Raw genomic sequence first — 25387 nt, 5'->3', positions numbered from 1 at the left:
ACAGCTTCACCGCCACTCGTACCAGGGCCCCCGATTCCAAAACAGGATAAAAGAATGTGAAACCACTTAGGGACAATGACCTGGGATCAGCGTTCCCCTGTGTTCGGGCAGCTGGGGACTTGTGCCATTAGCACAGCAGGACAAAAACACAATATTAACTCAATGTAATTAGAATAATGCGCCGCAAGATCGACGGCAATGGGAGAGAACAGATTAGAAAAAACTGCAACATACGAGAGGCCCAAGAATTACTGCGGCATGGATTACAAAGAAGAACGCAGGTTTAACCGATTACCAGATCTCTATCTAAATTAAAGAGAAAAAAATAATAATACGCTACTACGGAAATGACATCTTTTTATGAGTTTGTGATTTCCAGAGAATTTTTACAGCTTGTTTTTTTATTGTATTGTCCGGCTGGGAGACTGTCTGCTGTACCTGACAACTTCCTGAGAGAAGCCAGGCTGAGCTCCGCCTGCAGATTAGGAAGAGCTTAACCTATACAGTGGGGCAAAAAAGTATTTAGTCAGTCAGCAATAGTGCAAGTTCCACCACTTAAAAAAATGAGAGGCGTCTGTAATTTACATCATAGGTAGACCTCAACTATGGGAGACAAACTGAGAAAAAAAAATCCAGAAAATCACATTGTCTTGTTTTTTTAACATTTTATTTGCATATTATGGTGGAAAATAAGTATTTGGTCAGAAACAAACAATCAAGATTTCTGGCTCTCACAGACCTGTAACTTCTTCTTTAAGAGTCTCCTCTTTCCTCCACTCATTAAATGTAGTAATGGCACCTGTTTAAACTTGTTATCAGTATAAAAAGACACCTGTGCACACCCTCAAACAGTCTGACTCCAAACTCCACTATGGTGAAGACCAAAGAGCTGTCAAAGGACACCAGAAACAAAATTGTAGCCCTGCACCAGGCTGGGAAGACTGAATCTGCAATAGCCAACCAGCTTGGAGTGAAGAAATAAACAGTGGGAGCAATAATTAGAAAATGGAAGACATACAAGACCACTGATAATCTCCCTCGATCTGGGGCTCCACGCAAAATCCCACCCCGTGGGGTCAGAATGATCACAAGAACGGTGAGCAAAAATCCCAGAACCAAGCGGGGGGACCTAGTGAATGAACTGCAGAGAGCTGGGACCAATGTAACAAGGGCTACCATAAGTAACACACTACGCCACCATGGACTCAGATCATGCAGTGCCAGACGTGTCCCACTGCTTAAGCCAGTACATGTGCGGGCCCGTCTGAAGTTTGCTAGAGAGCATTTGGATGATCCAGAGGAGTTTTGGGAGAATGTCCTATGGTCTGATGAAACCAAACTGGAACTGTTTGGTAGAAACACAACTTGTCGTGTTTGGAGGAAAAAGAATACTGAGTTGCATCCATCAAACACCATACCTACTGTAAAGCATGGTGGTGGAAACATCATGCTTTGGGGCTGTTTCTCTGCAAAGGGGCCAGGACGACTGATCCGGGTACATGAAAGAATGAATGGGGCCATGTATCGTGAGATTTTGAGTGCAAACCTCCTTCCATCAGCAAGGGCATTGAAGATGAAACGTGGCTGGGTCTTTCAACATGACAATGATCCAAAGCACACCGCCAGGGCAACGAAGGAGTGGCTTCGTAAGAAGCATTTCTTGGTCCTGGAGTGGCCTAGCCAGTCTCCAGATCTCAACCCTATAGAAAACCTTTGGAGGGAGTTGAAAGTCCATGTTGCCAAGCGAAAAGCCAAAAACATCACTGCTCTAGAGGAGATCTGCATGGAGGAATGGGCCAACATACCAACAACAGTGTGTGGCAACCTTGTGAAGACTTACAGAAAACGTTTGACCTCTGTCATTGCCAAAAAAGGATATATTACAAAGTATTGAGATGAACTTTTGTTTCTGACCAAATACTTATTTTCCACCATAATATGCAAATAAAATGTTAAAAAAACAGACAATGTGATTTTCAGGATTTTTTTTTCACAGTTTGTCTCCCATAGTTGAGGTCTACCTATGATGTAAATTACAGACGCCTCTCATCTTTTTAAGTGGTGGAACTTGCACTATTGCTGACTGACTAAATACTTTTTTGCCCCACTGTATATTCCTCCCTAGATTTGTACGAGCAGGAGCTTACAGGCTGGCAAACAAAATCGCTATTCCTATATGTATTTCCATTGCTTTATACTGTGTCCCCGATGCTTTTGCTAACGTTCCAAAATGAACCGTCACGTCACAACATTGGCCTAGGTGCTACGTCGCTTTCATTTGGGAGAATATTGTAGTCTGGCCCAGGAAAGGGTTAAAAACCGGTGAAAAGAAACTACTTGGAAACAGATGTTTCGCACTGCAGAGCTGTGAGGCTGTAATGGAACAGAAAATATTCTCGTCTTGCTGTAGCCACCAGCGCAGGTTGTGATGATAGCAGCACCGCGCGCTGACTTCTGAGCAGGGCGCGCAGTGGGGATTTACAAAGCCCCGCGTTCCAGACTTGAGTGGCAATTAACACAGAATGAGTTCCAATACCCATTAACTAGGCATTGTACAGTAACCCTGACCCCTATTGTGTCACTAATGTGATGAGCAGCATTAAGAGACAGAGCGGAGATGGTGCAGACGTTGTGGAGCAATAGGGATTACAATCAGTTTATTTCTATGCTCCCGGCTCATTTTACTGGCTGCTACGCTTCCTTTTCGGCATCTACAGAGCGGACAGTTAGGATCAGGCTCTCGGTGGCAGTCACGGCTCAGGATCAGTGGTGGTGCTTGATGTGCAGTTGGCGGCACCTCCCGACCACATTTCATTCTCACCCACCATGGTCATTGTGGGACCACACACTGGCCAATCTCAGCTGTCAGCCAGTGCTGGTAACAACATCTGGATCCTGTTCTAGAACTGTAGGATTTGTGCAGCCTTATAGGCCACTGATACAGTTTTTTTGTCCATTCCTCAAAAAGAATTGTTTTACTAGCAGGCCCAAGATTGAATATAGTTATGGGCCAGGCCTTCATCATTTCAAGCTCGGCTTTGTACCATCACCATCCACATTATACTGCCATAAACACGGCAGATTTATCCATAAACCTACATCCAGCGTTTACAGTAAGCTCACAAACAGCAGGACAAAGCTAACCAGAGTGGATTATAGGAGGATTTGGTGAACACTACGAAGGTCTTAAAGAAAAACCACAAGACACTGACGTCTGGCTATTGGCACCATGCCCGCACTCTCGATATCACCTAATCCTTTAGCTCCAGTATCTTTATTGTCCTGCTGCCTGGAAAATGTAGAGGCTAATGAAACACCCGCAGCACTTCAGGCCAGCGCCTAATATCTCAATGGCCTCGCACTACAGTTCTAGCAGAGACAATTTATTGACCACCACTCGGACTTCCTCACCTTCGCTCTGGCTGATGACCGAATCCCCCAAGACTGATGCTGCTGGTTTAACACTTTCTGCGGAAAGCTTCACATCGGACATACTGACTTTGCAAGTCTCCAAGTCTTTGGTGGGTGTGTGGTCTTCCCGTTTCTTCATTTCAAGTTCCGAGAAGCGCATCATGGCGCGCTAAAAAGAAAGGCGTAATGAACAAAACATGTAGAATACCAAAAGAACCCGACGGGCACAGGGATATGTACAAATGAACATGTCGTCAGAAATAATTCAAGTTTTCATTTGTATACAATCTTTCATATCTTTACATTACTTTTCGGACATAATTACCAACGGAGAGATTGTGGGCAAGCATTCTTTGGTGTGACTAACAACATTTAGAAGAAAGAGGTGGAGGGGGCCTGGATTACAAAAAGATGGCTGCTTTTTTTCAGAAACAATACCACACAGATCTATGGGCTGTGTCAGGTATTGCAAATCATTGATTGAAGGCAATGGGCTCAAGCTGCAATACCACAGATAACCTGTGGGCAGGTGTGGCACTGTTTTTAGAAGACAGCCACTAAGTTTATTTAATGCTGTTCATTTCTTCTCCCCTGCGGTACGTAATTAGCCAATTTTTGCACTCAGAAATAGGAGTGTAAATATGATGGAGACCACAATAGTTTCAGTCAATTTATCCAGAAATGGACCTACTCAATGGCTGAATAGAACAGTTCCTAATAGATGAAACCTCTGGGGATGCTATTTACTTGTGATTATTCACATTTACATACTATATTAACTTTTGTATAAATGGCAGCAAAGCCTGCCATTACATTTCTAGATCAGCTCTTTGGGCCTATGGCACAAGTCTCCTTTAAGAAACGGACAGCGGTTCGGAATTTGTGATGTGACTCATGACATTGGAGAATTAATACTGCAGTCAGTTCCAATGCTCTGCCCGGTCATTCCGTGGAAATTATTCATGAAAAGCACACTTCTGCCCTTCTCACTTCATGCTGCCAGCCGCTTCGCAAGGAAGGAGGCGCTCAGCTTTAACTGTTCGCAGGCACGGTGGAGCGAGGAAGCAGGAACACAAGCCATCGGAGAAATGACTTGCCGGGAAAGCGGTTCCAACGATCGCAGATGTTCAATAGGAGCTTGGGGATTTTTGGGGGGGTTTCAGAGTAAAGTTGAATATGTTTTATCACGATTGAAATGAAAATGTTCTACTCATGCTCAGGCCGGATTCACACACCAATGTTTTGCAGTCCGAGTACAGATGGCGATGTATAGACCAGCCGCAGGTCTCCTGACCAAAATGCGCCAGTCACATATGTCGATGGGGCGGTTGTGTTAGGGTCAGGAGACCGGCCTCAGCCGAAGCACGCATCACCGTCCGTGCTCAGACCGCAAAACACAGATGGGTAAACCGGGTCATAGATGTAGAAACAATGGCATGCTTACCTCCCCATAATGAAGGCAGTAACTAGCCCCAAGGTCAGGAGGCCCCGCGGGGCATGGAGATATGTTTGCCACATTTTAGATGCTTTAAACACACTTTTTCACATTCCCAACAATTTTGAGTTTTGAACATTTTAAAGGCAAGAAATTGTCCTGAACAGTCTTACTCTACATATTCCTCTATACCAAAAGTTCTCCAGGTTGCCATCGAGTAGGGCACAGCGCCATTAATACAGCTGGCCTACAGCAGCAGCGTCACTTCCAATTCCCTGCATGTACGTCCATAAATGACCAGGACATTATGAACACCACAAGCCTTCATGACCCGCTGACCTCTTTTGAACAACTTTATAGAGCGGCTCTTTAAAATGCGGAAGCATGCCTAAACACACAAGCGACATCGATCGTACAAAAGAACTAGGAATTAAACAAATGCGTCTGTCGTTCTTCCTCCTAATAATGAGCAAACGCAGACTATTCGAAAGGTTAAGGAGGTGGAAGTCACAGCCAAAGGGAACATATTCAGATGCTTTGCTACATGCAAGGTAAACATCGAATTAGCAAACATACATTTACAGCGGGATGTCAGACACAAAAACCATGGCCTGTCACATACTCGGAAATGAAGAAAATAATGCAGTAGAGTCTAAGAATAAAAACTTTAAGGACTGACCTCACAGTAAGCAGCGGATGGACTTAAAATACTGTCCTCTTGTATGCCTTCCATCTGAGTAATTAAAATGGGCACTTATTATCTGGATAATCATCCAATACATTTTGACATGTACAATGTAACACTATTGGCTCATATTTTACCTTTTGGCAACAAGAACATAGCACAAGACTATACTTTATATACGGTGACCTTACTATTCAGTTCATTATAAACATATCAGTAAAATTATCTTTATGTTTCAGTATGCAGTTAGGAAATGTAATTTATTATTCACAGATAATAGTGCAGACAAGACATCACAAGGGTTGGGCTAGTGCATGCACCAAGTGGCTACGTGTTTTTCTACTTCATGAATGTCCATTGAAAAGTACACCACTTAATATGCTATACAACGAGGTAGAACAATTCGGAGACACTCACCTGTAACGCCCGCTGCTCGCGACTTAGTTGGCTTGAGTCGGCAAATAATTCAGTGGTCACGCACTTAAACCGGTCACCAACATAGCCAGCAGAGTTTGCTATCCTTTTAGTTAATTTTGAAGATTTGGTTTTCACAAGTTCATCTGAATTGTCTCTCATGATGGCCTCAGCTCCTTCCGTGTCTGAATGGCCATTCGCCATAACAAAGGGCAGCGTTTTTTCAGGTGTTTGGCCATAAAATGCAGCTGGAGCATCCTGATTTTGACTAGGAATCAAGAAATGAGCACCCAGCTCTGCGGTAGGTACATCCATAGTTTGGTTTCCAGATACGTTTTCTTCTCTGGTCTGAAAAATGGGCGAATGCTGAGAATGTTTGGGAATGTGGTAGGAATCATGAAAATCGGTCTTTCTTGGAGTCTCCTCTCTAGATAATAGAAAATCCCTGATCTGGTTTCCCTGTTCTGGTTTCTGAAGATCATTTATGACATGCTTTTCAGGTACAAAACCATTAATGGCAAAGTTTGATTCGCATTTTGAATCTCGTTCTCCATTGGAACTTAGCCCCTCCATCTTAGATGGATGTTTGCTTGCTACTACAGTGGGCTGTTGAGACCTCAAGCTCTTCTCTAAAGTAGCTTCCAAATTGAATTTTGGTGTGGAATCAGATATATCCAACAGTCTCCTCCCAACAGGTTCCTCATACCTTGGTCTTTCATGTGATCTAGACCTTCTCTCGGACTTGTCATCTTTGTTTAATTCCAATGTGGTAGGTGGCAACAAAATAGGATGCACCATACCCAGTGTCTCTTGATAGGCCATGTAATCTCTGTTGGTTGGTAAACTGTAAGAAATCCCAGGCTTTGGTGCCATTGGACTTGGATAAAGGCTCGTATTCGGCAATAAAACTGGGTGAGGGTACACTGGAGCTTTGCCATGTAAATGTAAATGAGACAATGCAAGGCTTTCAGAGACTTGATAAGGGATAAAACTGCTTGGATAAGCCAACGGTGCAGAGCAGAAGGGTTCAGCTTGGGGCAAGAACATAGGTGCAGGGGGCAGCCCACTCTCACTCACTTTTATGGTTGGTTCCATTATGGAAGGCTTTGCTACCTTGCTGCTCTTGCTAAGTGAACTAGCAGGTGGATGTTGAGGTTGCACAGCAGACTTACTACTCTCTTCAGGACTTTTACTTTCTCCATTGGCATTTGGTGCAGGTGAAGCAGATGCTGGACGTCCTGCACTGGAGATGCATCCAGAACTGCTTGTGATTACTACTTCAGAACTTCCCATGCGGGGACATGAAGAACTTCTCTGTTGTGGCATAACCCTCTCCAATGCTTTGTTTTTAAGTGGCATAATGATGCTATTCATGTCTTCAGTGCTGCTCATACCAGGTACCACCCATGATGAAGGAGCAGTGCTGATGATTTCAGGTCTGAAGAGAGCACTGACACCAGCAGAAGGAGATATGGCTTCTTTCTGAATGTCCCTGGTGCACATGCCTATGGCATTTCCAGAACGCCCTGAAAGCAACATAGCTGACATTTCAGCATCAATCAGCTTTGATGACAAATCAAGTGGTTTTTCAGTCCCTTCTTTATGAGTCGTTTGCTTTTCTAGCAAGCTGGGAGACTTGTTGTCCTTTCTCTCCTTTGTATACCTTTTTGGGGGTGCTTGCATCTGTGTGTTTTCTCCATCAAGGATTTTGTTAGTTTTAGTGCTAGATGGCCTTAGAGGTGCAAGGTCACTGTTTATACTGGTGTGTGGTTTTGTGTGGGTGACAGATGTAGGTGGTGTTGAGATTTTAACGAACGACTGATAATCAGAGTAGCTGTCTCCAACTGGTTGAGTGGAGTGATGAAGCCTTGGAGATGGCCTCTGAGAAGGTGCCAACAACAGAGAGGCTTCGGGTGACATAGTACTAGCCATAGACTTTGTGCAGGGAACCCGAGGCTGCTTATTTGCTTGCAGGTGAGTATATGCATGGGGATCAACAGTGGATCCTGGATTAATCCCCATTTTCCATGGTAAGTTCTTTTCTATGCAATGAACATTGGTGGGAATGGCAGGAGCTGCTGGTGGTGCAGGGATCCTCATAGGTGGTGCCAGGGTTGTTGGAATATGGGATGTTACATAAGGGGAAGGTGGTAGATATACAAAGCGTTCACCATTTGGGCAAATCGGTGAGTAGGTCAAATGCTGCGGCAAACTGTAAGCCGACTGCTGAGGTAGAAACGCCTTATACATGTTTAAAGAATACTTATTTGGTGAGTCAATGAATGGATACATTGCTGGAGATGCACTGTCCATATAGGAGTGCACCCATGGAATCCTTAAATAATTAGCACCATTAACGCCAAGTGGACTTTGTTTGTCATTTACTGTTCTGTCCAAAACCAGTGCTTCACTTGTAGGGACAGGTGTCTTTTGCAGTCCAGGTGGGGTTTTAAACAAGGAGTTAAAACCATTGGGCTGTTTTCCAGTCATTTGGGCAGTCTCCATCGTCTCAGCAGCATTTGGCTTAAACTGAAGTTCAGGATTTCGGTCAGGTGCGTATCCAAGCCCTGGTATTGAATTGGATGGTTCTCTAACTTTTTCTGTGCCAAGGCCACATAGACTAGAGTAGACCATGCCTCCCGGGACTCTTAAACCTTCCTGTATTAGACCTGTACGGTCCATGCCGAGCGCGGCTAGGCTGTCCATTCGATGCACGGCTGCTGCATCCACCTGTCCAAAGCAGAAAATGTAAAGAATCATAAGGAGAACGAAACACGTATTGTAAAAGTACACTGCATACTGCAAAGAACGTCAAGGAGGAAGAACGAGGCGCTGGTTAGCACCTTACTAGATATTCATGGTTCTAACTGGATTTGGGTGTGACCCTAAACACAGTTCACCCTTGTTTTCTATTCTTTTGACATGACTGACCTAGGTACATACAGAGAATGATGACCTCCAGCATTATCTGCCTACTTACCTACCCTGACTCAATTAACTCTATGGAGGATAATGCCAGGCTCATACAAACACCACACCACCACTAGGTAACTAGAGTGCACCATGAGGGGCAGCTGATAATTATACAGCTCCTGTCATCACTACATAGCACCAGAGTGCTCAGCACCATTTGTGTGGGGCGAGAACGCTCAGCACCGTATTATAGGGCGAGAATGCTCAGCACAGTGTGTATAGGATGAGAACGCTCAACACCGTATGTATAGGACGAGAACGCTCAGCACCGTGTGTATAGGACGAGAACGCTCAACACCGTATGTATAGGACGAGAACACTCAGCATCATATGTATAGGATAAGAACGCTCAACACCGTATGTATAGGACGAGAACGCTCAACACCGTATGTATAGGACGAGAACGCTCAGCACCGTATGTATAGGATAAGAACGCTCAACACCGTATGTATAGGATAAGAACGCTCATCACCGTATGTATAGGATAAGAACGCTCAGCTCCGTATGTATAGGATAAGAACGCTCAACACCGTATGTATAGGATAAGAACGCTCAGCACCGTATGTATAGGATAAGAACGCTCAACACCGTATGTATAGGATAAGAACGCACAGCACCGTATGTATTTGGATAAGAACGCTCAACACCGTATGTATAGGATAAGAACGCTCAGCACCGTATGTATAGGATGAGAACGCTCAGCACCGTATGTATAGGATAAGAACGCACAGCACCGTATGTATAGGATAAGAACGCACAGCACCGTATGTATTTGGATAAGAACGCTCAGCACCGTATGTATAGGATAAGAACGCTCAGCACCGTATGTATTTGGATAAGAACGCTCAACACCGTATGTATAGGATAAGAACGCACAGCACCGTATGTATAGGACGAGAGTGCTCAGCACCGTATGTATAGGATGAGAACGCTCAGCACCGTATGTATAGGATGAGAACGCTCAGCACCGTATGTATAGGATGAGAACGCTCAGCACCGTTTGTATAGGATGAGAACGCTCAGCACCGTATGTATAGGATGAGAACGCTCAGCACCGTTTGTATAGGATGAGAACGCTCAGCACCGTATGTATAGGACGAGAACGCTCAACACCGTATGTATAGGATAAGAACGCTCAGCACCGTATGTATAGGATAAGAACGCTCAGCACCGTATGTATAGGATAAGAACGCTCAGCACCGTATGTATAGGATAAGAACGCACAGCACCGTATGTATAGGACGAGAGTGCTCAGCACCGTATGTATAGGATGAGAACGCTCAGCACCGTATGTATAGGATGAGAACGCTCAGCACCGTATGTATAGGATGAGAACGCTCAGCACCGTTTGTATAGGATGAGAACGCTCAGCACCGTATGTATAGGACGAGAACGCTCAACACCGTATGTATAGGATAAGAACGCTCAGCACCGTATGTATAGGATAAGAACGCTCAGCACCGTATGTATAGGATAAGAACGCTCAGCACCGTATGTATAGGAGAACACTCTGTCCTCAGTGCTATAACAGGTAATGAAACCAAACAATTACTTGTCAAATCTAAATAGAAAAATGTGCTTGCCCTGTAGGACTTTCCATGGAGATACAATGTGTCTATCTGTATATCCCTCCCTCCGTATACTATGTGTCTCGCTATATATCCCTCCCTCGCCATCTACCTTCCTATACAAACAAATAATAAATATATGTCAGTGTGCAATAAAATACAAAGTGTGAACAGATACATAATCCATTCTTTGGAAACAATCTTACCAAGGTGTGACCGAGATGATCCTCTCTCAGCTCCAGTCTGGCTTTCTGAATGTCACCATCACTGATAAGAATTTTCCTAAAAGATTAAGAAAATGTGATCGATTATTACTATTATTATTATTATAATGGATCAAGTCTGAGCACTTTTCTTTAAGCAACATTACAGAGGTTGTCTGATATAGAGACCTGTTTTTTTTTAAAGGTGTGATTGTTCTTAAAACAAAAAAAATGGTGGCATCCTGACCTTCAATCGCCCCTACAAGCAAATGCAGGCGACTCTAGAAGCAATGCCTTCTCAGTTCGGAAGTCAATAGGACTGCTGATGCATGTGATTGGCTGCAGCGGTCAGTTGACAAGAACAGTCATATGACTTGTGAATGGAGAAGCCATGGCAGATCTCTGGAGTTGCCTGTGCTGGACAGTGGGATTGCTGGAAGAGGAGTACGCTGCTCTCTATCACACATCTGCTTTAACCCCTTAGTGACCGAGCCAAATTTTTGAAATCTGACCAGTGTCACTTTATGTGGTAATAACTCTGCAACGCTTCAACAAATCCCAGTGATTTTGAGATTGTTTTTTCGTGACACATTATACTTTATGATAATGGTAAATTTAGTTCAACATTTTTTGTGTTTATTTATAAAAAATATAAAAAATTTGAGAAAAATGTTAAAAAATTAGCAACTTTCTAAATTTGAATGATTATCCCTTTAATCCAGATGGTCATACAACAGCAAACCATTAATAAATAACATTTCCCACATGTCTGCTTTACATCAGCACCATTTGTAAAATGTTATTTTATTTTGTTAGCATTTTAGGAGGTTTAAAAATGTAGCAGCAATTTTTCATTTTTTCAAAGAAATTTACCACATTTATTTTTTTAGGGACTTATACATGTTTGAAGTGACTTTAGGGGTCCCATATATTGGGAAACCCCCAAACGTGATACCATTTTAAAAACAGCACCCCTAAACATATTGAAAACTGCTGTCAGGTAGTTTATTAACCCTTCAGGTGCTTTACAGGAATTAATGCAAAGTGCCATGACAGAAATGAAAATGTGTATTTTTACCACCTAAATGCTGCTAACTTCTAAACAGATTACTACAGCCGTCAGACTCTAAGGCCGCTATTTGGTCATGAATTGCCATCGCAAACATCAGGACAACAAAATCATGATCTGAGGGCACCAATTGGGATAAAGAAGAAGCCCCCACACGCTGTTAACCATTTATAATGATGTAGTCACTATTGACAGCAGCATCTAAGGGGTTAAACAGATTTAGAAGGTGCAAATACTGATCGTGGCTGATACAGCAAGGTGTCAGCTATAGTGCACAGCCAACAGCTAATGGATTGTCATCTGTATGGGGATGCTATTCTCTTATATCTCAGGTCAGTTAAAAGACGTATTGGCGGTCATTAAGGGGTTAAATACATTTTTTTTATGATTGGAGAATATAACTTTTGAGAACATTGCAATATCTAACAATTTTTTTTATTAATGTATCATCAGTTATAATGATTCTATGGATCTATATATATACAGTAGCTAAATTAGCAGATTTATAACCTCCCTGGTTCCTGACCTCAGGGGATATCATGATATAAAATATGGTAAAGCATTAGAAGTATTCTTTTACTTTATTCATATATTTGACATGAAAAGGCAAGGTCTGCTTTAATCCCGTGCAGCAGATGATCTACACGGATCTCACCAGCCTCTCATTTTGCAGTTTAGCGTTCTCATCACGATCTTTGTAAATTAGGTCGTTCCGCATGTTGCCTGCAGGTGTCGCTATTGCCGCCTGTGAAGGAGCTGAACCCCCTCACTAATCAGTAATAGCGCTGGGATATAAAGGAGGAACCGCGTCTCCGGAACGGATGAGCGATGTCTGGGGGCGGGCGGGCAGCATCGGTAAGAGACAAAGCCCTCGTGTTGTCCGCACACTGCAGCGCGTATCGGGCCGGGGGCCATCACTCCCTGCCGCACACGTGGTGCTCTGCAATCCGGGCTGGGGACATCGGGGGATTATGTCGGTATAGACCGTGTACGTCAGAGCTGGAGGGATCGCTGCACTGTTGGCTCTAGGTAGAGATCAGTGTAGACTATAGATCCCGGAGAGATCGGACCTGATAATCTGGGCTGCACGTCTTTTAGAAAGGTGGATCATATCAGGTGTGGATGTGGGATCGGCAGATATTAGCCACGCTGCCTAGTCCTCACATTGGGGAGGAATGGATCGGTAATTACATTAGCTATGGAAAGGGTGGGATCGGCAGATTACACTGGACGTGCATCTGTTCTCTGCACCAGGGCTGTAGGGATCGGCAGATTACATTGGCTATACATCGTGCTCCCCACACAAGGCTGTAGGGATCGGCAGATTACATTGGCTATACATCGTGCTCCCCACACAAGGCTGTAGGGATCGGCAGATTACATTGGCTATACATCGTGCTCCCCGCACCAGGGCTGTAGGGATCGGCAGATTACATTGGCTATACATCGTGCTCCCCGCACCAGGGCTGCAGGGATCGGCAGATTACATTGGCTATACATCGTGCTCCCCACACCAGGGCTGCAGGGATCGGCAGATTACATTGGCTATACATCGTGCTCCCCACACCAGGGCTGCAGGGATCGGCAGATTACATTGGCTATACATCGTGCTCCCCGCACCGGGGCTGTAGGGATCGGCAGATTACATTGGCTATACATCGTGCTCCCCGCACCAGGGCTGTAGGGATCGACAGATTACATTGGCTATACATCGTGCTCCCCACACAAGGGCTGTAGGGATCGGCAGATTACATTGGCTATACATCGTGCTCCCCACACCAGGGCTGTAGGGATCGGCAGATTACATTTGCTATACATCGTGCTCCCCACACCAGGGCTGTAGGTATCGGCAGATTACATTTGCTATACATCGTGCTCCCCACACCAGGGCTGTAGGGATCGGCAGATTACATTTGCTATACATCGTGCTCCCCACACCAGGGCTGTAGGTATCGGCAGATTACATTTGCTATACATCATGCTCCCCACACCAGGGCTGCAGGGATCGGCAGATTACATTGGGTATACATCGTGCTCCCCACACCAGGGCTGCAGGGATCGGCAGATTACATTGGGTATACATCGTGCTCCCCACACCATGGCTGCAGGGATCGGGAGATTACATTGGCTATACATCGTGCTCCCCACACCAGGGCTGCAGGGATCGGCAGATTACATTGGGTATACATCGTGCTCCCCACACCAGGGCTGCAGGGATCGGCAGATTACATTGGCTATACATCATGCTCCCCACACCAGGGCTGCAGGGATCGGCAGATTACATTGGGTATACATCGTGCTCCCCACACCATGGCTGCAGGGATCGGGAGATTACATTGGGTATACATCGTGCTCCCCACACCATGGCTGCAGGGATCGGGAGATTACATTGGGTATACATCGTGCTCCCCACACCATGGCTGCAGGGATCGGGAGATTACATTGGCTATACATCGTGCTCCCCACACCAGGGCTGTAGGTATCGGCAGATTACATTTGCTATACATCGTGCTCCCCACACCAGGGCTGTAGGTATCGGCAGATTACATTTGCTATACATCGTGCTCCCCACACCAGGGCTGTAGGGATCGGCAGATTACATTTGCTATACATCGTGCTCCCCACACCAGGGCTGTAGGTATCGGCAGATTACATTTGCTATACATCGTGCTCCCCACACCAGGGCTGTAGGGATCGGCAGATTACATTTGCTATACATCGTGCTCCCCACACCAGGGCTGTAGGGATCGGCAGATTACATTGGCTATACATCGTGCTCCCCGCACCAGGGATCGGCAGATTACATTGGCTATACATCGTGCTCCCCACACCAGGGCTGCAGGGATCGGCAGATTACATTGGCTATACATCGTGCTCCCCACACCAGGGCTGCAGGGATCGGCAGATTACATTGGCTATACATCGTGCTCCCCACACCACGGCTGCAGGGATCAGTGTGGATTTTGTGGGACACCTCGGGCTGGTGGGGACGCGCCGTTACCGTGCCTGCAGGGCTGATGGATGGCGCCGGTCGGCAGATGCTGTAATGTAGATGAATTCGGGCCATTACCTGTCCTCATTGATGCCGCACATGCGGACCCGCTCATTGCTCATCCAGCTATGCACGTTCCCATAGAGGGGGGTAGCGGAAAGCATGTCGCCCCCTTAGCAGTGCAGCCTCCTTGTCGTCCGTGTGTCCCCTGTGCGGAAACATAGAAGGAGAGAAGCGGTGAGATCGGCTGCAGCGCACAGGCTCCGCCGGCGGCCGCGCTCCCCCGGGTCGTTAATAAGCGCTGCTCGGGAGGGAGCTCAGCCGCCGCTAATCGCTCAGGGACATTCCCAGCAATGGAGGGTGACGGGGGCGATGCAAATGGAGGTCGTCACTAGGTCAAGGGAAAAGCAACTTACTCGCTGATCTCATTAACCCGCTCCACGCTGGAGCCATTTGTCACACGCAATCACGTCCTCCCCGCGCAGTCACTCTGCGGCCTGTAGCACATAATTGCTGTCATTATCAGGCGGCTGCTGTGCCGGCTTAACCCTTGCGGCGCCCTGCGCTCCATACCGGGACCACACAGACATCGGCGCGATCAAGGACGCTGCTGCCATTAACCCCATCCTGGCTGCAGGAAGAACAATGGCCGTTGTGTGTAATGCGGGCGGGGATGAGCTGCGAGTGGGAATATTTATGGCCGTACATCGGCTGCGTCTTTATACACGAGCCCCGCGTGGAGCCGCACGTGTATAAATCACAGGCGTCTCCTGATAGATGACCTGTCAGCGCGGCGGAGATCGTGCGGCTCCGGAGCGGCTGGGAGCAATGACACGGCCGGGAGCAGCGCGGGGAGAGCGGGAGACAGCGCAGCCGGCCAGGCACGTACTGGGGGCCCAGTCTGTGGTGGTGGTGGAGGAGGGGGAGCGCAGTCTGTGGTAGAGGGGAGCGCAGTCTGTGGTGGTGGAGGAGGGGGTGCGCAGTCTGTGGTGGTGGAGGAGGGGGTGCGCAGTCTGTGGTAGAGGGGAGCGCAGTCTGTGGTGGTGGAGGAGGGGGTGCGCAGTCTGTGGTGGTGGAGGAGGGGGAGCGCAGTCTGTGGTGGTGGAGGAGGGGGAGCGCAGTCTGTGGTAGAGGGGAGCGCAGTCTGTGGTGGTGGAGGAGGGGGAGCGCAGTCTGTGGTGGTGGAGGAGGGGGAGCGCAGTCTGTGGTGGTGGAGGAGGGGGAGCGCAGTCTGTGGTGGTGGAGGAGGGGGAGCGCAGTCTGTGGTAGAGGGGTGCGCAGTCTGTGGTGGTGGAGGAGGGGGTGCGCAGTCTGTGGTAGAGGGGTGCGCAGTCTGTGGTGGTGGAGGAGGGGGAGCGCAGTCTGTGGTGGTGGAGGAGGGGGTGCGCAGTCTGTGGTAGAGGGGAGCGCAGTCTGTGGTGGTGGAGGAGGGGGTGCGCAGTCTGTGGTGGTGGAGGAGGGGGAGCGCAGTCTGTGGTGGTGGAGGAGGGGGAGCGCAGTCTGTGGTAGAGGGGAGCGCAGTCTGTGGTGGTGGAGGAGGGGGAGCGCAGTCTGTGGTGGTGGAGGAGGGGGAGCGCAGTCTGTGGTGGTGGAGGAGGGGGAGCGCAGTCTGTGGTGGTGGAGGAGGGGGAGCGCAGTCTGTGGTGGTGGAGGAGGGGGAGCGCAGTCTGTGGTAGAGGGGTGCGCAGTCTGTGGTAGAGGGGAGCGCAGTCTGTGGTGGTGGAGGAGTGGGAGCGCAGTCTGTGGTAGAGGGGAGCGCAGTCTGTGGTGGTGGAGGAGGGGGAGCGCAGTCTGTGGTGGTGGAGGAGGGGGAGCGCAGTCTGTGGTGGTGGAGGAGGGGGAGCGCAGTCTGTGGTAGAGGGGTGCGCAGTCTGTGGTAGAGGGGAGCGCAGTCTGTGGTGGTGGAGGAGTGGGAGCGCAGTCTGTGGTAGAGGGGAGCGCAGTCTGTGGTGGTGGAGGAGGGGGAGCGCAGTCTGTGGTAGAGGGGTGCGCAGTCTGTGGTAGAGGGGAGCGCAGTCTGTGGTGGTGGAGGAGGGGGTGCGCAGTCTGTGGAGGAGGGGGAGCGCAGTCTGTGGTGGTGGAGGAGGGGGAGCGCAGTCTGTGGTAGAGGGGTGCGCAGTCTGTGGTAGAGGGGAGCGCAGTCTGTGGTGGTGGAGGAGGGGGAGCGCAGTCTGTGGTAGAGGGGAGCGCAGTCTGTGGTAGAGGGGTGCGCAGTCTGTGGTAGAGGGGAGCGCAGTCTGTGGTGGTGGAGGAGGGGGAGCGCAGTCTGTGGTAGAGGGGAGCGCAGTCTGTGGTGGTGGAGGAGGGGGTGCGCAGTCTGTGGTAGAGGGGAGCGCAGTCTGTGGTGGTGGAGGAGGGGGTGCGCAGTCTGGTGGTGGAGGAGGGGGTGCGCAGTCTGGTGGTGGAGGAGGGGGTGCGCAGTCTGTGGTGGTGGAGGAGGGGGTGCGCAGTCTGTGGTAGAGGGGAGCGCAGTCTGTGGTGGTGGAGGAGGGGGAGCGCAGTCTGTGGTGGTGGAGGAGGGGGTGCGCAGTCTGTGGTAGAGGGGAGCGCAGTCTGTGGTGGTGGGGAGCGCAGTGAGTCTGTGGTGGTGGAGGAGGGGGTGCGCAGTGAGTCTGGTAGAGGGGAGCGCAGTCTGGTGGAGGAGGGGGAGCGCAGTCTGTGGTGGTGGAGGAGGGGGAGCAGTCTGTGGTGGTGGGGAGCGTAGTGAGTCTGTGGTGGGGTGCAGTCTGGTAGTGGGGGGCACAGTCTGGTGGTGGAGAGAGCAGTCTGTAGAGGTTGCAGTCTGATGGGGAGTGCAATCTGTGGTTGGGGGGCGCAGTCTGGTGGTGAGGGGCGCAGTCTGGTGGGGGCGTGCACTCTGAGGTGGGGGGAGCAGTCTGTGGTGAAGTGGGGTGCACTCTGAGATAGAGGCGCAATCTGTGGTGGGGCGCAGTCTGGTGAGGGGGTGCACTCTTAGGTGGGGGCAGCTGTCTGTGGCGAGGGGGTGCACTTTCAGATGGGACGCAGTCTGGTGAAGGGGTGCACTCTGATGTGAGGGCAGCAGTCTGTAGTGAGGGGGTGCACTCTGAGGTGGGGGCAGCAGTCTGGTGAGGGGGTGCACTCTGGTGGGGGCGCAGTGAGGGTGCACTCTGAGATGGGGCAGCAGTCTGGTGAGGGGGCACAGTCTGTTGTGAAGGGGTGCACTCTGAGGTGAGGGCAGCAGTCTGTGGCGAGGGGGTGCACTCTGAAGTGAGGGCAGCAATCTGTGGTGAGGGGGTGCGCTCTGAGGTGGGGGCAGCAGTCTGTGGTGAGGGGGTGCACTCTGAGGTAGAGGCAGCAGTCTGTGGTGAGAGGGTGCGCTCTGAGGTAGAGGCAGCAGTCTGTGGTGGGGGCAGCACTCTGGTGAGGGGGTGCACTCTGAGGTGGGGGTAGCAGTCTGAGTTGGGGGCAGCAGTCTGTGGTGAGGGGGTGCACTCTGAGGTGGGGGCAGCAGTCTGTGGTGAGGGGGTGCACTCTGAGGTGGGGGTAGCAATCTGGTGAGGGGGTGCACTCTGAGGTGGGGGCAGCAGTCTGTGGTGAGGGGGTGCACTCTGATGTGGGGGCAGCAGTCTGTGGTGAGGGGGTGCACTCTGAGGTGGGGCAGCAGTCTGTGGTGTGGGGGCAGCGGTCTGTGGTGAGGGGGTGCACTCTGAGGTGGGGCAGCAGTCTGTGGTGTGGTGTGGGGGCAGCAGTCTGTGGTGAGGGGGTGCACTCTGAGGTGGGGCAGCAGTCTGTGGTGTGGTGTGGGGGCAGCGGTCTGTGGTGAGGGGGTGCACTCTGAGGTGGGGCAGCAGTCTGTGGTGTGGGGGCAGCGGTCTGTGGTGAGGGGGTGCACTCTGAGGTGGGGCAGCAGTCTGTGGTGTGGGGGCAGCGGTCTGTGGTGAGGGGGCAGCAGTCTGTGGTGAGGGGGTGCACTCTGAGGTGGGGCAGCAGTCTGTGGTGTGGTGTGGGGGCAGCGGTCTGTGGTGAGGGGGCAGCAGTCTGTGGTGAGGGGGTGCACTCTGAGGTGGGGCAGCAGTCTGTGGTGTGGTGTGGGGGCAGCGGTCTGTGGTGAGGGGGTGCACTCTGAGGTGGGGCAGCAGTCTGTGGTGTGGGGGCAGCGGTCTGTGGTGAGGGGGTGCACTCTGAGGTGGGGCAGCAGTCTGTGGTGTGGGGGCAGCGGTCTGTGGTGAGGTGGGGCAGCAGTCTGTGGTGTGGGGGCAGCGGTCTGTGGTGAGGGGGTGCACTCTGAGGTGGGGCAGCAGTCTGTGGTGTGGGGGCAGCGGTCTGTGGTGAGGGGGTGCACTCTGAGGTGGGGCAGCAGTCTGTGGTGTGGGGGCAGCAGTCTGTGGTGAGGGGGTGCACTCTGAGGTGGGGCAGCAGACTGTGGTGTGGGGGCAGCAGTCTGTGGTGAGGGGGTGCACTCTGAGGTGGGGCAGCAGTCTGTGGTGAGGGGGTGCGCTCTGAGGTGGGGGGCGCAGGCTGCTTGATTATTCCCAAAAGCAGTTGTTCTTGCAGATCAGGACAGGCGCACATCACCGGGGATTAGAGACCCCGCGGGTGGCGCCGCCTCGTCCGTCTCTATGTGCGTGTGTTGGATCACTGTGCCGGGATCACACGGTGTAACGTGTCTGCAGCGGTGAGAGGTGACGGCTGCTGGGTACGAGTGCGTACACCGCTATAACCTCTCAGCCAGGGCACCGTGACCCCGAGGCTCAGTCACATGTGTGCCACACTCCCAGGGAGAGGTTACCCCAGTGGCCGGAGACCGTCCCCGGAGTGTGACCGCCAGGGACAGACACCAGTGACAGCACGGAGCCGTCTGTCCCTGCTCTGCTCGGTGCGGCGGAGGTGTGAGCCCGCGGGTGACGTGTCAGGAACAAGCTGCGTCTTATTAACAGGATTATCGCAGCGCATGATTTATTCCAGGGCTGGAGTGTAATTGCTCCGGGGGGAGGGCGCGCTGCTAAATGCCGGGTTAATAAGTAAGAGGAGGGGGCGCCCGAACATCAGTGCTGGAGGAGAGGACGTGGCGCTCCGGCTCTGCGCAGCAGCTGCTCCCCCGAGGCTTCACCCTGCGCAGATCAATAGCTCCACATTCCCGGTGTCCGCGCGGCTCCAGCACATACACGGCAGCACTAATCCTCAGCCCGGGGGCGATCACAGGCGGCAGCCACATTCCAGGGGGCAACAAGCGCCCGGCACTGGTGCAATGGCAGAGCACCCGGTGTAGGACACCACTGCCCGCAGAGCACCCTGTGTAGGACACCACTGCCCGCAGAGCACCCGCTGTAGGACACCACTGCCCGCAGAGCACCCTGTGTAGGACACACTAATGGCAGAGCACCCGCTGTAGGACACCACTGCCGGCAGAGCACCTGCTGTAGGACACCACTGCCGGCAGAGCACCCTGTGTAGGACACCACTGCCGGCAGAGCACCCTGTGTAGGACACCACTGCCGGCAGAGCACCCTGTGTAGGACACCACTGCCCGCAGAGCACCCGCTGTAGGACACCACTGCCGGCAGAGCACCCTGTGTAGGACACCACTGCCCGCAGAGCACCCTGTGTAGGACACCACTGCCCGCAGAGCACCCGCTGTAGGACACCACTGCCGGCAGAGCACCCGCTGTAGGACACCACTGCCGGCAGAGCACCTGCTGTAGGACACCACTGCCCGCAGAGCACCCTGTGTAGGACACCACTGCCCGCAGAGCGCCCGGTGTGGCCCACACTGCTGGCAGAGCGCCCGGTGAGGCGCACAACTGCCGGCAGAGCACACGGTGTGGCGCACAACTGCCGGCAGAGCGCCTGGTGTGGCCCAGACTGCCGGCAGAGCAAACGGTGTGGCGCACACTGCCGTGATGTGCATGTTGTCCATCTCCTCAGTGTAACGCTCCAAATGTAGTGACCCTGTATTCAGACTCTGCACAGAACGGATCGTGTCTCGGCTGCGCCTCCGATTTTGTGCAGGTTGTTTTTTGTGGAAATAAAAGAGGAATCTTGTCACGATACATTTACATGTGGTGGTTCCTGCAGTGTAAACGTCACCTATGCTTCTAGAAAACCCAAAGCAATTCCTAGTGGGGTCACACATTGTGTATTTGGTGCTTGTGAATTCCGCAGCGTGTACTATGGATAGTGGATGCGCTTTATGTAGCCTGTCCACAGGCTGACTAAACACACGGAATCCACAGATTGGTGTTATCGTGCACCCTACCATTCTCTGTGGGGACCTACATCCGGACCTTGCACTGCTGCTCTGGCTTTTTTGTTACACTTCCACATATACCTGTGTATAGAAACGCAAGAAAACTGCAGCTAGTGTACAGGAGACAGATGCAGAAGAGCACCAAGTACGCAATTGCCAGCGTAAACAAGGCAAACGCATTGAAACGCATGCACACGCAGGTTTTTTGTGTCCTGCGTAAGATGATACGGAGGCGTGTGCGCATGCAGATGATATACACTGCGCACAGACACGCTAATAACAAAGGTGAGTAGTGACAGGACCCGCCGCCCTGACGCTGTGTGTAAAAGGGTATGTGCACACGTAGAATGGTCCACTGCGGATTTTTCCGCAGCGGATTTAATAAATCCGCAGGGCAAAACCGCTGCGGTTTTCCCTGCGGATTTATCGCATTTTCTATTGTGGATTCCGCTGCAGTTTTCTATTGGAGCAGATGTAAAAACACTGCGGATTCCGCACAAAGAATTGACATGCTGTGGAAAATAAACCGCTGTTTTTGCGCGTTTTTTTTCCGCGGCACAGCGTTTTTTTGTTTCCCATAGGTTACATTGTACTGTAAACTCATGGGAAACTGCTGAGGATTCGCAGCAAAATCCGCAAGGTGTGCACATAGCCAAGTGTCCCCGTCACCCAGGTGTCCAGGCTCCGCTATGTGGCAGATACCAGAGATAATGATCCGCTCCGGAGGGCGCACACATGGCGGCGCACAGCTCCTGCTCCTCCCGCTGTGCCCACAATTACACAGGCTCCCATTATTATTTTACAGCCTCCGCTGCAGACAGCCTCCTCTGTGACTTTCCTCGCAGCTGCAGGCGAGCTGACTACACCCTTTATGTCCCAGAACGGAGCGCAGCTCTCCGGCAGCCGTTTGTGGCAGTGTGCGGGCCGACACGCGATCCGACCTCTCCCAGAACCAGTGTGGGCGCACAACCCCCGGATCTGGGAAGCCGCTGATCTTTCTCCACCACGCGCTGGGACTTGTAGTCCCCCTCCCTCCCTGATAGAGTTAATGCCCGGAGGACACATGACAGCTCACAGCGCCGGGCGAAGTGTGGGGGAAACAGCTGCTCCCACACAATGATCGCATTACGAGCGCGATGCGCTGGAGCCAAACTCTGCGCGGACTCGCTCCAGCAGGTCTAGTGCTTACGTCTCCCCACATCGCAGGCCGTCAGGACACGGAGCGCGGCCAGAAGGGCGACTACACCGTGGACCTGACCCGGCACGGTACACGGCGCGCTCCCTGGGGACGCTCATTACTGCGCCAAATGTAGCGCTCACACACGGCCGGCCGCGAGCTAATTAACTCCAGAGGTCCCGGGCTGTCTGTGATCTCCCTGCGCCCGACACGTGCTCCTGTGGCAGGAGAAGAAGGATGGTCTCATCTGGAAGTCATCACGTCTGCGCCCATCAAAGTGACGCACACAAGTACGATCGGCGTCGGGGGATATCACAGCTGAAGCACACAAGTACGATCTAGGTCCGCAGGAGATCACAGCTTATACCTGAAGCACACAAGTACGATCTACGTCCACAGGATATCACAGCTTATACCTGAAGCACACAAGTGCGATCTAGGTCCGCAGGAGATCACAGCTTATACCTGAAGCACACAAGTACGATCTAGGTCCATAGGAGATCACAGCTTATACCTGAAGCACACAAGTACGATCTACGTCCACAGGATATCACAGCTTATACCTGAAGCACACAAGTACGATCTAGGTCCGCAGGAGATCACAGCTTATACCTGAAGCACACAAGTACGATCTAGGTCCGCAGGAGATCACAGCTTATACCTGAAGCACACAAGTACGATCTACGTCCGCAGGAGATCACAGCTTATACCTGAAGCACACAAGTACGATCTACGTCCGCAGGAGATCACAGCTTATACCTGAAGCACACAAGTACGATCTACGTCCACAGGATATCACAGCTTATACCTGAAGCACTCAAGTACGATCTAGGTCCGCAGGAGATCACAGCTTATACCTGAAGCACACAAGTACGATCTAGGTCCACAGGATATCACAGCTTATACCTGAAGCACACAAGTACGATCTACGTCCACAGGATATCACAGCTTATACCTGAAGCACTCAAGTACGATCTAGGTCCGCAGGAGATCACAGCTTATACCTGAAGCACACAAGTACGATCTACGTCCACAGGATATCACAGCTTATACCTAAAGCACACAAGTACGATCTAGGTCCGCAGGAGATCACAGCTTATACCTGAAGCACACAAGTACGATCTACGTCCACAGGATATCACAGCTTATACCTAAAGCACACAAGTACGATCTAGGTCCGCAGGAGATCACAGCTTATACCTGAAGCACACAAGCACGATCTACGTCCACAGGATATCACAGCTTATACCTGAAGCACACAAGTACGATCTAGGTCCATAGGAGATCACAGCTTATACCTGAAGCACACAAGCACGATCTAGGTCCGCAGGAGATCACAGCTTATACCGGAAGCACACAAGTACGATCTAGTTCCATAGGAGATCACAGCTTATACCTGAAGCACACAAGTACGATCTAGTTCCATAGGAGATCACAGCTTATACCTGAAGCACACAAGTACGATCTAGGTCCGCAGGAGATCACAGCTTAAACCTGAAGCACACAAGTACGATCTAGGTCCATAGGATATCACAGCTTATACCTGAAGCACACAAGTACGATCTACGTCCACAGGATATCACAGCTTATACCTGAAGCACACAAGTACGATCTACGTCCGCAGGAGATCACAGCTTATACCTGAAGCACACAAGTACGATCTAGGTCCATAGGATATCACAGCTTATACCTGAAGCACACAAGTACGATCTACGTCCGCAGGAGATCACAGCTTATACCGGAAGCACACAAGTACGATCTAGTTCCATAGGAGATCACAGCTTATACCTGAAGCACACAAGTACGATCTAGGTCCGCAGGAGATCACAGCTTATACCTGAAGCACACAAGTACGATCTAGGTCCATAGGAGATCACAGCTTATACCTGAAGCACACAAGTACGATCTAGGTCCGCAGGAGATCACAGCTTATACCTGAAGCACACAAGTATGATCTACGTCCACAGGATATCACAGCTTATACCTGAAGCACTCAAGTACGATCTAGGTCCGCAGGAGATCACAGCTTATACCTGAAGCACACAAGTACGATCTACGTCCACAGGATATCACAGCTTATACCTGAAGCACACAAGTACGATCTAGGTCCACAGGATATCACAGCTTATACCTGAAGCACACAAGTGCGATCTAGGTCCACAGGAGATCACAGCTTATACCTGAAGCACACAAGTGCGATCTAGGTCCACAGGAGATCACAGCTTATACCTGAAGCACACAAGTACGATCTACGTCCACAGGATATCACAGCTTATACCTGAAGCACACAAGTACGATCTACGTCCACAGGATATCACAGCTTATACCTGAAGCACACAAGTACGATCTACGTCCACAGGAGATCACAGCTTATACCTGAAGCACACAAGTACGATCTACGTCCGCAGGAGATCACAGTTTATACCTAAAGCACACAAGTACGATCTAGGTCCATAGGAGATCACAGCTTATACAAGAAGCAGACAAGTACGATCTAGGTCCGCAGGAGATCACAGCTTATACCTGAAGCACACAAGTACGATCTAGGTCCATAGGAGATCACAGCTTATACAAGAAGCACACAAGTACGATCTAGGTCCAGAGGAGATCACAGCTTATACCTGAAGCACACAAGTACGATCTAGGTCCAGAGGAGATCACAGCTTATACCTGAAGCACACAAGTACGATCGGCATCTGCAGGAGATCACAGCTTATACCTGAAGCACACAAGTACGATCGGCGTCTGCAGGAGATCACAGGTTCTACCTGAAGCACACAAGTCCTAATAGCGTCCGCAGGAGATCACAGCTAATTATACTAGCATAAGGCCACATTCACACATTCAGTATTTGGTCAGTATTTTACATCAGTATTTCTAAGCCAAAACCAGGAGTGGCACAATCAGAAGAAAAGTAGAAAAGAAACAGGTCACCATTTTTGTGTTTCTCACCTACTCCTGGTTTTGGCTTACAAATACTGAGGTAAAATACTGACCAAATACTGAATGTGTGAATGTGGCCTAAAGCATCCATGAATCTTAGGCCACGTTCACAAGGTCAGTATTTGGTCAGTATTTACCTCAGTATCTGTAAACCAAAACCAGGAGAGGAACAATCAGAAGAAAATAATAATAGAAACACGTCAGCACTTGTGGATTTCATACCCACTCCTGGTTTTCACTTACAAATACTGATGTAAAATACCGACCATATATTGAATGTGGCCGTAATCTGGAGTTTTCTGCGTGTAT

The 25387-nt window shown here is 50.3% G+C and overlaps 1 protein-coding gene across 4 annotated transcripts in view; it reads right to left on the bottom strand.

Moving 5' to 3' along the window:
• The window catches only part of BCOR (BCL6 corepressor), a 199204-nt gene that overhangs the window by 19318 nt on the left and 154499 nt on the right, over positions 1-25387 (bottom strand). For all 4 annotated transcript variants that reach the window (XM_069761606.1, XM_069761608.1, XM_069761609.1 and 1 more), the window contains 5 exons: positions 14829-14958; positions 10693-10768; positions 5949-8675; positions 5526-5579; positions 3412-3580 (listed from right to left, as the gene is read on the bottom strand). In XM_069761606.1, coding sequence (XP_069617707.1) covers positions 3412-3580; positions 5526-5579; positions 5949-8675; positions 10693-10768; positions 14829-14914 — 3112 coding nt within the window. In that variant the 5' untranslated portion in view covers positions 14915-14958. The remainder of the gene's footprint in view (positions 1-3411; positions 3581-5525; positions 5580-5948; positions 8676-10692; positions 10769-14828; positions 14959-25387) is intronic.

Source organism: Ranitomeya imitator, chromosome 3 (genome assembly GCF_032444005.1).
Source record: "Ranitomeya imitator isolate aRanImi1 chromosome 3, aRanImi1.pri, whole genome shotgun sequence".
In the NCBI taxonomy this organism is placed as follows: Eukaryota; Metazoa; Chordata; class Amphibia; order Anura; family Dendrobatidae; genus Ranitomeya; species Ranitomeya imitator.
Note: the sequence above shows the minus strand (reverse complement) of the source record. Positions and strands in the feature narration are given on the sequence as shown.